General features: G+C 41.7%; 1 protein-coding gene across 1 annotated transcript; it reads right to left on the bottom strand.

The window, feature by feature from the left end:
* Positions 1–10,036: 10,036 nt before the first annotated feature.
* cnpy2 (canopy FGF signaling regulator 2) lies at positions 10,037–12,068 on the bottom strand. Its single transcript, XM_079218887.1, has 6 exons — positions 12,015–12,068; positions 11,744–11,850; positions 11,531–11,646; positions 10,565–10,762; positions 10,324–10,420; positions 10,037–10,207 (listed from the first exon to the last, which is right to left on the bottom strand). The coding sequence occupies exons 2-6, from the start codon at positions 11,841–11,843 to the stop codon at positions 10,164–10,166; spliced, it is 555 nt and encodes a 184-aa protein (XP_079075013.1). The 5' UTR covers positions 11,844–11,850; positions 12,015–12,068; the 3' UTR covers positions 10,037–10,163.
* Positions 12,069–13,973: the final 1,905 nt, after the last annotated feature.

Here is a 13,973-nt window from a genome sequence, read left to right as displayed (position 1 = left end):
AAACGCCGAACATAAGCGGTGAAAAAAACTAATTAACTACACTAACTTCCTGCTCATGGAGCAGAAACCTTGCAAACGCTTCCTTTATTACTTAACGCTACTATTGCATATAGCTAAAGATAGTTTCACGGTTACTCGACCCGACAAACTACTGACTGTTAGTGCTAGTTGATGAACATCAACATCTGAACACACAACTCACATGATACTCTTTTATTACAACACCAACATGATTCACACAGCCCTAGTGTATGCAGAGATATACCTTTAGTAGTTTGGGTATGCAGTTTTGGAGCAGAGGCCTAAAACTAGGTGAGTTTTCAAAGGGTTTTAACTCTCGTGCTCAAACACACTTTTCCAGTCCACAGATGTGCAACTCACAGTGGCGTCCACCAGAGGCGCTGCTGGTCTGCTGACCAGTGACGGCGGGGACAACCTGCCACAGGACTTGGATTAGTTAGTGAATGGAGACCAGCTCTGACTCTGTTTTTAAAAAAAATGAAAGCTGTGTTATAGCTGCAGGTGGTGTACTCTGTTTCCATAAATCATCAATTCCACCATCCTCTTCTACTGAAAGACATTGGTACATCTTTTGTTATTTCTTACTTGCATCAAATCCCTTTTTGTTAGAACACATTAAGCACAGTTTAGGACCAGTTATTAATTGTGATTTTATATCTAACATTCTTAGGTTTTGTTGATGAAATCTGAAGTCAAGCCTGGATTTGTTTTCTGTGAGACGGGATCAGCTTCAGGTTTCAGTGCAGGTCTGCTCATGATCACCTAACTGGAGATTTTAGGTTCTTCATGTCATTGTTCATGTTGACTCTGTTGTCGTTATCATGAACAAAATAGTTCCAATGATGAGTTTGACAAGGTTATCAGTGCATGTCTTGAAACATGGTCAGCTGTTCTTCTGCTTTAAATTGAAAGTGTAAATCACATATTTCCTGTTTGTGTTTCTGATTGTTCTCTCAGTTAAAACACTTTCTAGGTTAATGTTGTTAGTACAAGTGACACAGCGGCCTGTTTGTAGGCAGACGCCCCTGTTTGGGCTCTAGAGGATGTTACACAGATAAGTGTCACATGATCAAAGCTTTAAAGACCCTGAAAATATTGTTTTTCTTCTTCTAATAGCTGCTTATGAATGACTAGGCCCTGTATAAATATGTTGCTAGGCTGTTGTCAATCCAATCTGATCAAACCACACCCACACAATCCTGATGAAGCAGATTCATTTAGTTTTAATGATACCCTTTTTAAATGTTTTTTTGTTCTTCAGAATCAGAAATCAGAATCAGAAACCGTTTATTTGCCAGGAATGTTTACACAAACGAGGAATTTTTCTAGGCGGAAGGTGCATATATTAGACGAGACAAACAACAATCAACAATCAACTGCAACAACAGTGCAAAGGGTATTAAATCAAGTATAAGATAAAGTGCTCAGACAAACAGAAAACGTTAATAAGTAAGTGTACGTTAAAGGGACATGTGTGTTGTTCTTGCTCATTTTGTCATGAATATTTAAAGTTATAATGTTTTTGGGGGCTTTAAATCAAATCAACACCAGTCTTGCCTCCACACACGGTGATGGAGTCAAACGTTTATCTTCCTGCAGCTTCAAAGCTCAAAACAATGAAAAAACAGATGTTATCATTAATAATGGATACCGTCATTGTGGATTCATATTCACATTTCTGTTTTCTGTGCGATCAGCTCAATCTGGACAGGCATACATTAGAAAGTGCAACACGATTTTAAGGTTTTTAATAAAGGTCTTAAATCATGGTTAAGAGAAAAACAACATTGTTCACACGTTTAACGTACTTTTACTTTGTGTATGTATCTATGTATGTATTCTCTTTTTTATTCTATAAAAAAAAGCCTCCTGTGGACAGGTGTTGGAAATTAGCATTCGCTACATACACTTAACACAGTGCATCTGGTTTTTCCTTTGTGCATATATGTGTGCTAGAAATTCTAATGCCATTGTGATGTCCACATCAAATAAATAAAGTCAAGTCAAAGTTACCTGGGTCCAATATATCAAGATATCGTTCTCAAACTAGTGTCCACTGAATGCAGTTCTGATAATAATAGCAATAATAAAGCAAACCTTAACTGGATAATCAAACGTCTACTGTTTAGTTTGTGGGCTATTGCACAATATTGTTTTTATTGAGATACAAAACCCCAAACAAAGTTCATCTCATCCCCAACTATTCTGTGAACATCAACACATTGCCATCCCTGCAGCCTGCTGTCTGTACTTCATCCCTTCTCCCCTGCTCTCTGCTGATGTACAGACTTTCTGTTCAGAGGAGGAAAGCCTGTTTGTTACGCTGGAGAGTTTCAAAGAAAGGGAGACGACCGTCCGCTGCCCGTCTCTCCCTCCGCTGCAATTCAGCCGACAAAACAACAGATCCCTATCTGCATGCAGCGCCTGCCTGCCAGCACGCCCAGCACCTCCCACACGGGTGTCATGCAAAGTGCAGATCCCTGATTTTTTTTTTTGTCACTCATGATTATTTGGGCAAAGTTATGAAAAATGTGCATTGGAGAAGTGGTGATGTTGAGCTGAGTGTCATATGAGCTGATTCATTCTGTGTAACTTTTAAGAGGAATGATGCAGCTGAAGATGGTCATTCTAAAAACCTGATAATAAAATTCATCAGTGGTATTTGGACATGTTGACCGTATGAGAGGAGGATGGGCTACAATGACAGGGGAGTGTGTGTGTGTGTGTGTGTGTGTGTGTGTGTGTGTGTGTGTGTGTGTGTGTGTGTGTGTGTGTGTGTGTGTGTGTGTGAGAGAGAGGAGTGGGAGGGGGACTGAACACTATGGTCCTTTTAAAAGACATTGTCCTGCTGTGACTTCATCAGACCTCACATCACCTCATGAGCAGCGAGGACAACAATCTGAAAAGGTAAGTGTTGAACGTGTGAACCAATCTCTCCATTATTGAAATTGCAGGTGAGAATTATTTTATATATAGCATTATATTCAACGCTAAAATATGTCGTTGAGCCGTTGAGATTTTCTGCATGTTAAGAACATAATGACCGTTAAATATGATCCATCTTATGTTTCATCCAAAAGATGGAGTTCTGGCCCGAGATTCAGGGACAGACGCCTCTATACTCCAAATTTGGTACTGTTCCTGGGAGAAACTGTACACATAAGTGAGTTCAGTGCTATGATTACCTTTTTTATGCTTGTTTGAGAAACTTATTTCACTTGTTGGACATCAGCATGGTGCCACATTGATGCAATAAAATGATGGAGCAACTTGTCATGAGTAGATTTTCTAAAACCTATATAAAAAAATAAAATTTGATGTTGAAAATGGGTTTGACATATTTTCCATTTCACCCCCAGCTACCATGACAGGCACCAGGTACCCCATTACCCACAGTACTATGGGGAGCAGCAGGATCAAGACAGGGAGTCCCGGTACTGGAGTGCTCCAGGATCAAGAGCAGGAGGGGCTCCACAGGACTACACCAACTGGACGGACCAAGAGCTGGCCGCCCCCTCTTCCTCTCACTTCCCTTTTATTCTAGACCGACACACTCAGCAGCACCAGGACCTGGGAGACGGAGAGTGGACCGCAGCTCAGAGAGCAGCGAGAGAATCTGAGAGAGGCTTTCCGAGGGAGGGGTGGCAGAGGAGGTGGGAGCCCTGTGGCCCCGTCCGCTACAACAGGGACGTTTCTGCCAAGAGGAGCGACAGCAGCTATCGAGAGCTGGAGGCTTGGGCGGCTCGATACAGCCATTCACTTCCGAGGAGGAGACGTATAGAGGCCGAGTTGAGGGGCGCTTCTCAGGGGCTGCCGGAGAGCGGCAGGGACAGTGGGACAGATCCTCGACTGGCAGCGCTGCAACAAGTCAGACAACCTGCAAACATCAGAGAATCAGGACTGTGGTGCGATAGAGGGGGCAGGCAGCAAGCGCCGACTAATCACCCGCCACAAACTCCTGCCACGGACAGGAGCCACGTGCCGGACATGAAAGAAAAGGCCGACTACCAATGGAGGATGTTCAGCCAACCTCCTGGCTATATTGCTCCCCCTCCCTATGACAGCCCACATAAAGGCTCACCTGTACTGCACCACGGTGACGCCAGCTGGGAGCATAAAGGTAGGAGACAAACCAACTGCTCACAGCCGACACTGAGTAAGCAGGATGTGTCTGCAGATCTGTGCGATCACCAAAAAGGAGAGAAAGAGGAGTTTACAAAAGCAGATGGGAATCAAAAAGGCTACCTGGAGCTTGAAGGATTAACGCACAGACGACAGGAAACGGATGCTTTACAGGCAAGTAGTCCTTTTAGTATCCAGGGAACACACACAGAGCGTGAGGGCGTGTTTTATGTGCAGCAGCCACTAGTCTTACAAACAGTTGAGAATAAAAAGGTAAATGAGGAACCGTCCTCAAAAGTCATTGAAGGAAGGGAGTTCAGATTAAACAGAAAGACAGGTGGGTTGACCATATTCTGCTTGGTGTCTCGAATAGCAGACGCCACAGAAACGCCATCCTTGCCACTTTGTACTTTACAAACAAACACAGTGTTAGGAGGTCTTCCGAGTAGTGGCGTTAATCAAACTCACAAACTTGCAGATGAGGTGGACTTCAGAGCGCCGACACTCACAGAGCCGCAACATACTTCTGATGGGAGGAATGTCAACGCCAAGCAGAAGGAGACACCAACCTGCGTAGAGAGTGAGATGCTCGAGGTTCATCTATCAGAAACAGCGGAGACAGAAAAAGCAAATACAAGTGATACTGACTCTACATTTGGGAGAACAGGGCATTCTGTGTCGGTCAAATATCCTCTGTGGAGGGAGCCGAGTATTACAAGCAGGGCTGAAACTGAGAGTTCATCCCAGTGTGTGAAAGCAAACACAGAGGAAGGAGAATCAGATGTTCTGCAAGACCAAGAACAGAAAGTTCATCCAATAGATGTTGAAGTAAGAAGACCGGACATCGAGCCGGACATCGAATCTGAGGACAGTCTTCTGGTTGTCGACACGACCTGTGTTGTCGTTAAACTGGAGCGGATTCCATCACCCAAGAAAGAGCATGTTCACTATTTACACACTGAACACAGTCAACCTGATACTCAAACCACCGTCTCTCCTGAAGGTGTCCAATCAAACAGTCCGCTGAACCAGGAAGAGACCTCTGACCGAACCACAGAAACAAACCCCCACCGCATGAATGAAAGGCCCGAGAGCAAACTGGACTCAGACCTTATGGAGAAAAAGGCACACGAGGGACAAAGTGAAACGTTGGAGGAGCGAGCTGAAAGGATCCTAGGAATCCCTCTTCATGACTGCATCGCTACGGAGCAACCTGAAGATGCAACGTCACTCCTGGACTCCAGTGTGGAGGACCAGGAGGTTGAACCACCTCCAATTAAAGGTAACGGCATTGAGGATGCAGTGGAACAAATCCAAGAGGACATGAGCGAAGAGGAGCAGTTACAGAGTCACTTTGAGGTTGGCCAAACTGAGGATGCTGTGTGTTTGCAAGAGAATGATGAGACCAAAGAGCAGGCGGGAAATGAAGGCGGTGGGGATGTTGCAGGACATCAGGATCAAGTGTTTGATATGTCTGAAGAGAAAGACTCTCAACTCGGAACTGACATCAAAACTTCACCTGAACTTGAAATGAATGAAGATCCTCTGATGGAACCCGCCAGTGAAGAGGGTTCAACTGAGCAGGAAGATGATGCTTCTTCTCGTCACTCTCAGAGTCTCAGTCCACCAACCAACCTTTTTGATTCTACTTCATTTTCACCGTCTCCACACTGCGACGCATCACACCCTGCCCTTTCTGTCACGCCCTCATCCTCCGATCTTACACCTCTCATGCACATCTCAGAATCAAACAAAGAGGAAGGTCCAGATCCCGAGTTGATTGCCTTCAATCCTGCAGAGAACTCGGCTCCTCGCCTTGAAACCTCATCTCCGCATACAGACCATGCCTCAAGGCCTTCTCCTCTGGATTTAATTGTTGTCGAGGACCAGGATGCAGAGGGTGAAGCGTCACATGTAATGAACAATGAGATTGGTGAAGCCTTTGCCAATGATCTCACAGAGGACCTGGTGTCGCAGCAACAATTTGCAAGTGGTCAACCAGACGATGCCGCTTGTGTGAAAGAGAGCAATGTCACTGATGAGCAACAACCAAAAGAAGCCGATACGGATCCCACAGACCGTGCTATGGAACAGACTCGTAACATATCCATAGAAGATGCCAAAGATGTGGACATTTTGCAGCAAGACCTTGAATGTGTCCAAGCAGCGGATGTTGTTTGTGTAAAAGAGAGCTGTGTGACTGGAGAGCAGCTTCCAAAAGAAGACAAAGAGGATCCTACAGATCTTTTGGAACAGACAATATCCCAAGAAAAGGTGTCTGACAGTCAAACTCAAACAGAGGTCAACACTTTGCAGCAACAAGTTGACAATGAAGAAGAGCGTTTCATGACTGAGAGGCAATCCAAAACAGAAGCTGATGAGGACCAGCAGCTGTCCACAGAAAATGCTACAGACACTCAAACAGACATTTTGCAGGACGTTGAGCCTCAGACAGAAGCCTCAAACTCATCTCCTCCCTCAGCGTCAGAATCAGACTGCGAGGTGTTTCAATCACCTTTGGCTGTGCTCTCAACCTCTGACCTTTCTCCTCCACACACATCCAACGAGTCAGACGCAGAGTTAGTTCCTCTTCTGCCCTCAGCTCTAAACTCTGCTGCTGGCATCCATGAAACCGACCCTCCTTTTCTTTATCTGGACTCTTGTGAGGAATCCCTTCAGTTCCCATCTTCCTCTTGCACTGATGCAACCCCAGTTCTACCTTCCAGCTCTTCAACTCCCCCTCCTCCTCCTCAAGAGGAAGGTGGAGATGCCGACCCTGAATCCCCCCTCAAAGAAGAGCCCCAGTACCCCATGGCCCTGTGGGATGCGGTAAATCGCATTAGGAAACATACAGCGCCAGACTCTGAGAACGAAGAGGAGGAGGTGGGTGAGCTGTGGGGTCCAGAGAGTGGAGGGGAGGACGTGCGCTGCCTGGGTGTGGATGTAGGCATGGATTCTGAGAGGATGGTCTTTGATGGAGCAGGAAAACAGGCTGAAGAAAGTGTTGAGGATGATGTCGAGTTTGGAAAAATCCAGAAGGATTCATGTGATGAAGAGCCAGGCGGACATGCTGAAGACGACACGCTGTCCTGCAGTAGCACCAGCAGCCACGGCTCCGGGGACACCGTCATCGATGCGGACGAGGACGAGGCTGAGGAAACGGCGCCTGACGCCTGGATGGAAAGCATGACGGGGAGCGGCGAGGAGCTACAGACGGTGGAGGCAGAGCGATGCTGCGATGCTGAAATAAAAGACGAGGCTGCAGCTGAGGAAGAGGGAGATAGTGATGGAGACGAGATGTCTAGTCAGAGCGAGGAGTGTCAGGTGGAGGTGACGAATAAAACAACCAAGGTGGCGGAAATGACGGAAACAGAGAGAGAAGAAAAGGAGCCGGTGGTTTTCATGAACTCAGCGGTCTCAGAATAAAGGATTGAAACTGATTAACATTGTTCTGATTTATGTAATTAAATATCTACCAACTACGTACACTCTTTGCTATTGTGCTCGATAATGCGCTGATATTTAATGTATTTTATAGTTTCAGTGTTATCTTAGAGATGTTGTTTGTAATGGATAAGTAATAATACATTGACTGTTGATAAAGAAATGTAGACATTTGGTATTAGGGAAATCTTTAAATCTTTTCTTGTAAAGCAGGCCTTGTCATAACTTTTCTCAAAATGTTTCCACTGAGTCCAGAGTGTTTAGACATTAGGCTGTACTGTTATGAAATATAATAAAAGAGTCATTATTTGGAGTGATTTCATGGTGTGGTGATATTTCTGGCAGAAATCAATCCATTCTTCTGCATTTTAAGTAAATGAAACAATGGAGTGCATGAACAACATGCTGTGGAAAGTGTATCTCCTCTTGTGGTGATTGTTATGTTATCCAATGTCAAGAATGAACTTTCCATTTCAACATTTATGATAACACATCCTAAAAAAAATATCTTTTACAACTGAACTCTGTTGATGATTTACAAAAAAACTCTCTTTTTTATGCAGTATTTAAATTACGTGGTGGTTTTCCCACCTACAATTCAACATTTTATTTTTTGTCAGTTGTCCATTATTGTAAATACAAATATTACGTAATAAAGTATCAGATGCTTCCTCTCCTCTCTAAGAAATGTGTCCAACAATACATAAAAAAAAACACTACCTACCTAAATCAATGATCTTAAATGATCAAACTGTTACCTTATTTTTGATTTTAGAATCATTTGGATCATTTCGAAGCCCTTTAACAACAAAGCCTTTGACATATGAGCGTATTGTTACTCAAACACAAAAGCTGTAGAATGAATACAAAACAACGGGTCAGAAATGTCACAGACCATCAAAAGGTGCAACTCATTGCCAGTTATGATTATGTCAGCTTGGTGTGGACGACTTGTCTGTACTGGAATGACGTATTTTAGTGACTTATGATTTATGAGTAATAATTCTGAAAATAGAAGGTAAACTTGCATCTATTGATTAAAGACAAAACATTATTTTGAGGATTTATTAAATAAAAAAGAATATATCAGAAACATATTCATGTGAGAAAGCAAGTATTTTTTCTCCACACAAAAATGAATGATACCAAAAATACTTTTATTCTACATCAACAGTACAGCATGATAACTTTACAACTGAGTATGATTCAGATTGTGGACTACAGCACCCCCTAGTGGTGGCACACTGGAGTTCAGTTTTACCAGACAGAAGAAAACTGAACTTTACTCTTGATGCTCAGAAGTAAAAACTAAATGATTTAATCAAATACCATAACTCCATGGGACTGCAGGTGTAGTATTAAATGAAAATAAGAGTTATTACAACTATTTAGTTATATCTTAGATATAAAGCTATTTTGTGCTCTAGATCAGAAGGGCAGCATGGAGGGAAAGTAGACCTTTGACCTTTTCAGAAACAATGACTGAACGTCAACCCAAACATGCCAGTCTATTTACAATGTGTTAGACAAACAGGAGTCCTTGGCAGTGTTGTAAAGTGTAGATGCTTAACACTTCAAAGTGAAGCTCATACTTTTAGACAAGGACGGATGGAGTTGTTCAGAACTTTAAAAAAGTTTCTTCTTTCCTTACATTTCTTTGGACTCTGCAACTTTTAACGGATCCTTAATTGGCAAACATACGTGTGATCAATTCATTTCCAGCATCAACACACCCACCTAAGCAACATTTCTAAACTGTAATTAATTACCACGGTAACAATACTACGGGGCTAATAGTGAAAGAGGATCAATGTTGGAAGAGTGTGACCTTATATTTGTTCAGCAATAAAGGCACATTTCACCACTTAGACAACAGTGAAACTAATTCAGATCTTCATTTCTGATCGTATATAATGTGTTTTCAGTTTTACCTCGTGAAATATTTCACCAAAACAAGTTATTCCTGTGATCTTAGACAGTTCAATAAATATTGGTGATCATTAAAAACTCAAAAAAGAAATGAAAATTGGTGAGTGGGCAGTGTGGTTATCCATTCACTATGAATAAAAACCACTAACGGCATCACTGGCTTTGAGAAAGACTATATCGATGTAGATGAATATGGACTTAAGGACCACTTGACCACATTTCAACCTGACCTCTGTGCACTTGGGTCTTAAATTGGAATGTTTACGGTATATAGACAATCAATCCTGAGAAGTTTAACTTCATTTTTTACAGTTTCTGTTTTATCTGAAGAGCAATTTAAGGACAGAAAAGAGCTTTTATATGAAACACTGAATATTGAAAAGTATAATAACTTAGAGTATATAAACAAATGACTAGATAGTTCAAAGAGATGCAGCTAAAACTGGCAAGCTGGTCCTTAAACTGTCGCAGATCACAGGAACAAGACTTGTATCCAGCTGGATTTCCTATTATCTCACAAACTAATTTGTATAAATCTCTTAATATTGCCATGGCATGAACCGGTGATGAGGAGACGACTGAAAACAGTCCAGCGCCCGACGTCTCCACTTCGGCCGAGAAGAGACAGCAGCCATGGCGAGATGCCATCAAAGCTCATCGTGGGCCATTGTGAGAGCGTGGTCACAGAGGTCTGCAGGGGACACGGAATAAGTCAACAATTTATTGAAATAAACAACAACATAACAGAAATGTGTAATAGCGTGCAAGACTTTAAAATACATGATGCATGTTGGGTATTAAACACACCTGTCCTCTTGCTGCAGAGTTTGTCTTTGACATTTTCGGTCTCATGACCGAAGAATTCAATGACCTCATCTTCCTGCTGCTCCACAATTGTCTCACACTGCAGAAATAAAGTTTGAAAAAAAAGTATTACAAGCTGTACGATTCTGCATTAAAAAACATAATCATAATTAACAATAAAAGCAGAGCAATGCAAACATATGATGGTGCATTTAAGAGTCATTTGGGGATAAATTCTACTCACTGCAAATTTTAAACTGGCTGTAACTCTGGAATCCAGCGCGGCCTCTGAAAGGTCCACGGCCTCGCCGCTCCGAGACTTTATCCTAATGTAGGACTTCCTGTTTGTGGAGGGATCTGTGCTCTCGCCGTAGTCCGCCATGCTCTCACACACAGTCTCCATCAGCTCAAGGAGGTTTCCCTCTGAGCGAGCCAAAGGAACCTGGAGCCATTCAAGGTCATGAAAAACTCTCTTAGCAAACGTGCTATTGATTAAGGAAGTGATCACACTTTATTTAGCAGTCTAGTTGTGTTGCTAATTAAACAGGAAGGTGATAATATGAGTTCCCTTGCCTGATTTCTGTCCCTCTACTCTGACTTTACAATCAATCTAAGGCTAAATTTAATTATTTTTTCCACACCGTAATATCAGACATATCAGTTTGCACTCAAAAAGTATTGAGGTTTAATATTCAGCCCACATTGTGGTCATCTGACTAAATTATTAACAGCAACAGGGCTGCTACTATAGATTATGATTAATCTGAAGATTCTCTTCTCAATTAATAAACTAACTGCTTGGTCTATAAAACACTATAAATAGTGTAAAATACCATCACCAATATCAATAACCTGGAGCACAGGGAGCATCATCAGCTGTCTTTTGTGGTCCGATAAACAAAACACAAACATATTCCGTTTACCATCATAGACAATAAAAACTTCTGAGAAGCTGGAAAAAAGAGAATGTTTTGACTTTGATTTCTTAAAAAAAAAATCACTTTCACAATTATTGTGTATCAAAAGAGTTGCGGCTCTAATTCGTGAGGTTAGTAGCAGCATCTCATCCTAGTGAAAAACAGTGGAGAAGCCAAACCGTGCTTTAAAAAGTTAAAACATGCAGCACTGCTTCATTGTGCACTATATAGTACTACTACTGCGCCACTTGTGCACTGTGCTGCACATGTGCGGGCTGGACGTGCGGGCTCACCTCTCTAATGTCCTGGCTGCCGTCCGGGTTGATCCTGAAGGATCCAGTCTGGATCATTTTCCTGGGGTCAATCTGGGAGATGGCCCATTCCATCTCATCCACCAGAGCCCTGCAGGCTGCAGGGAGCAGAGGGAGCAGAGGAGAGCGCGTGCATCAGGACGCTATTCGTGCCCCGGGACAGACAGAGAGACAGACAGGTCCACAGACACGTACCTCCACATCGGATGTCGTGTCCTGGCCTGGCTGCCTGGCTGACGCTCAGCAGCAGACACACAACCACACGCGACGTGAGCAGGACGGCCGCGTCCCTCATCTTGCGCCTGCACACAGAGCTACACGTCACCCGGAGAAAGAAACACTCAAGAGACGCTGGAAGAAGTTCATAATCAACCAAAATATCATTTATGTACAACCAGCGCGAACCAGAGAAAGATTCCCGCGCAAAAAAACACACATATTGTGTCACCTTTATCATCCAACTTACAAGTTTCTGGTCGCGTCTTCTGAGGCCACCGTTACGTCGACACACGCTGTTCCATAGCGTTCGATGGAATGTGGTGACGTAGGCAGCGGACAGGATGGAGGCCTCCAGACAGCGCCCTCGCGCGCACGGGAAGATGCGGCGGGCTGCGATCTAACGTTACCACGGCAACCTCATGTGTGCAGGATCCGTAACGTATTACATGTGATTGGTTTTACACTTGAGATGACAAGCATTGTGTGTAAAACCCTGTGAAAACAGGAGCAAAGCAGCAGACACTCATGAAGAAATGGCTCCAGTCCATTTGTTATGAAAAAGTTTTAACACTTTTATTTATTTATCCTGACTCCTGTTCAGCACCTTGTGACCTTTTGTCTGTACAAATATATAAATAAACCTTATTATTATTATTATTATTATTATTGGCAACTGCATTGGGCTGTCAAATCAGAGGGACCCCCGCAATAGGACAAGCAAAGGTGTATCAATGAATGAATGAATGAATATATACTTTATTAATCCCCAAGGGGAAATGTGGTGTCCAGTAGCAGCAATTTACAGACAGAAAATAAGATATCAAAACAGCAGGGATGAAAGATATATATACAATGATAATACTAATAAAAATTAAAAATAAATAAAAATGGGATTTAAGAAAAGAAAAAAGAACAGAGTATTAATTCAGGAATTAAATTAAACTTAAACAGTAGAAGTGCAAAAGTGGAAGCATGTATGCATGTGTATATTAAGTGTGTGAGGTGTAAATAAACAAACAATAACAAACAATAGGAGAGTGCAAAAATGTTATGTATGTGATATGTGAAGTGTAGATAAACATAAACATGTACAGTGATTAATCAGTCAGAGGATCTGGTAAGCGGTGACTTATTATAAAGCCGTATTAAAAATGTATTTAGTGAAAAAAAAATGCATATTAGATAGGAGGATGGATAAACAAATGCAGCCCACCAGCATTAATAACCACTGAGAAAACTACTCAGAACACATTCCAAAGTCAATAGCATACTAACATAGTACATGTATATGTACTTTTTTTTATTGAAAGATGGCAATACTATATTCTGCCGTCTTAAAAGAGCAACATGGTGTTTGGTCTTCAGAAAATATATATATATATATATATATATATATATATATATATATATATATATATTTTACAAAGGTACATTTTTATAAATAATACCTGAAACACACCCCAGAAGGAATTTATATAATCTTTTTTATGTATGTATTCCCTTAATATACCAATAGAGCTTTAGGAACAATCATGAGTCATAAAAGTATTTTTATTTTTTATATTAAACAAGAAAAAAGTAACAAACATAACAGAGATGGCAGATCATATAAACAACAGCTGTGGTGAGAAAAGAAAAGCAGACAACCAACATTTTAGTAGAGTCTCTGTATCATACTGTTCAATAAAATACAATAACATGAACACATTTAATACAATTTACAATGAAGCACAGTTTCCTTTCTGGAAATGAAACATGAAAATGTTTTTTGGCAATCAGACACATTATGCAGCGATCAATAAAACATATAGTATAATGGACGATACCATGTTTTGTATACATTTCACGAGAAAATATTTTATAAAACATTCTTTGACAATGTGCCCTGCAGAGAGATATGTTCACTGAAGGTTAAGTCCTCCAAACAGCATTGGCTTTCTGCTGTGATCTCACCAATGCTCCTCCAATATGCAAACATTAAATCACACAGTGGACCATTTCCTTTGTAATCAAGGGCTGTTTTTTTTTCTTGTTTTTGCAAAGGGAAATTACTAAAAAAGGTATTTTGCACACATGTATAGAAACATTTTAGTCTTCATGGCAAATGCAGAACACAATAGCTTAAAGAAAACTAATTTGAAAACACATTAAACTTTTGAAAACAGCTTCGGTCAGCCTCTCTACACCTCAACCCTACCACACACAT

Source organism: Taurulus bubalis, assembly GCF_910589615.1.
Source record: "Taurulus bubalis genome assembly, chromosome: 5".
Taxonomy (NCBI): domain Eukaryota; kingdom Metazoa; phylum Chordata; class Actinopteri; order Perciformes; family Cottidae; genus Taurulus; species Taurulus bubalis.
This window is presented reverse-complemented; position numbering and strand designations above follow the sequence as displayed.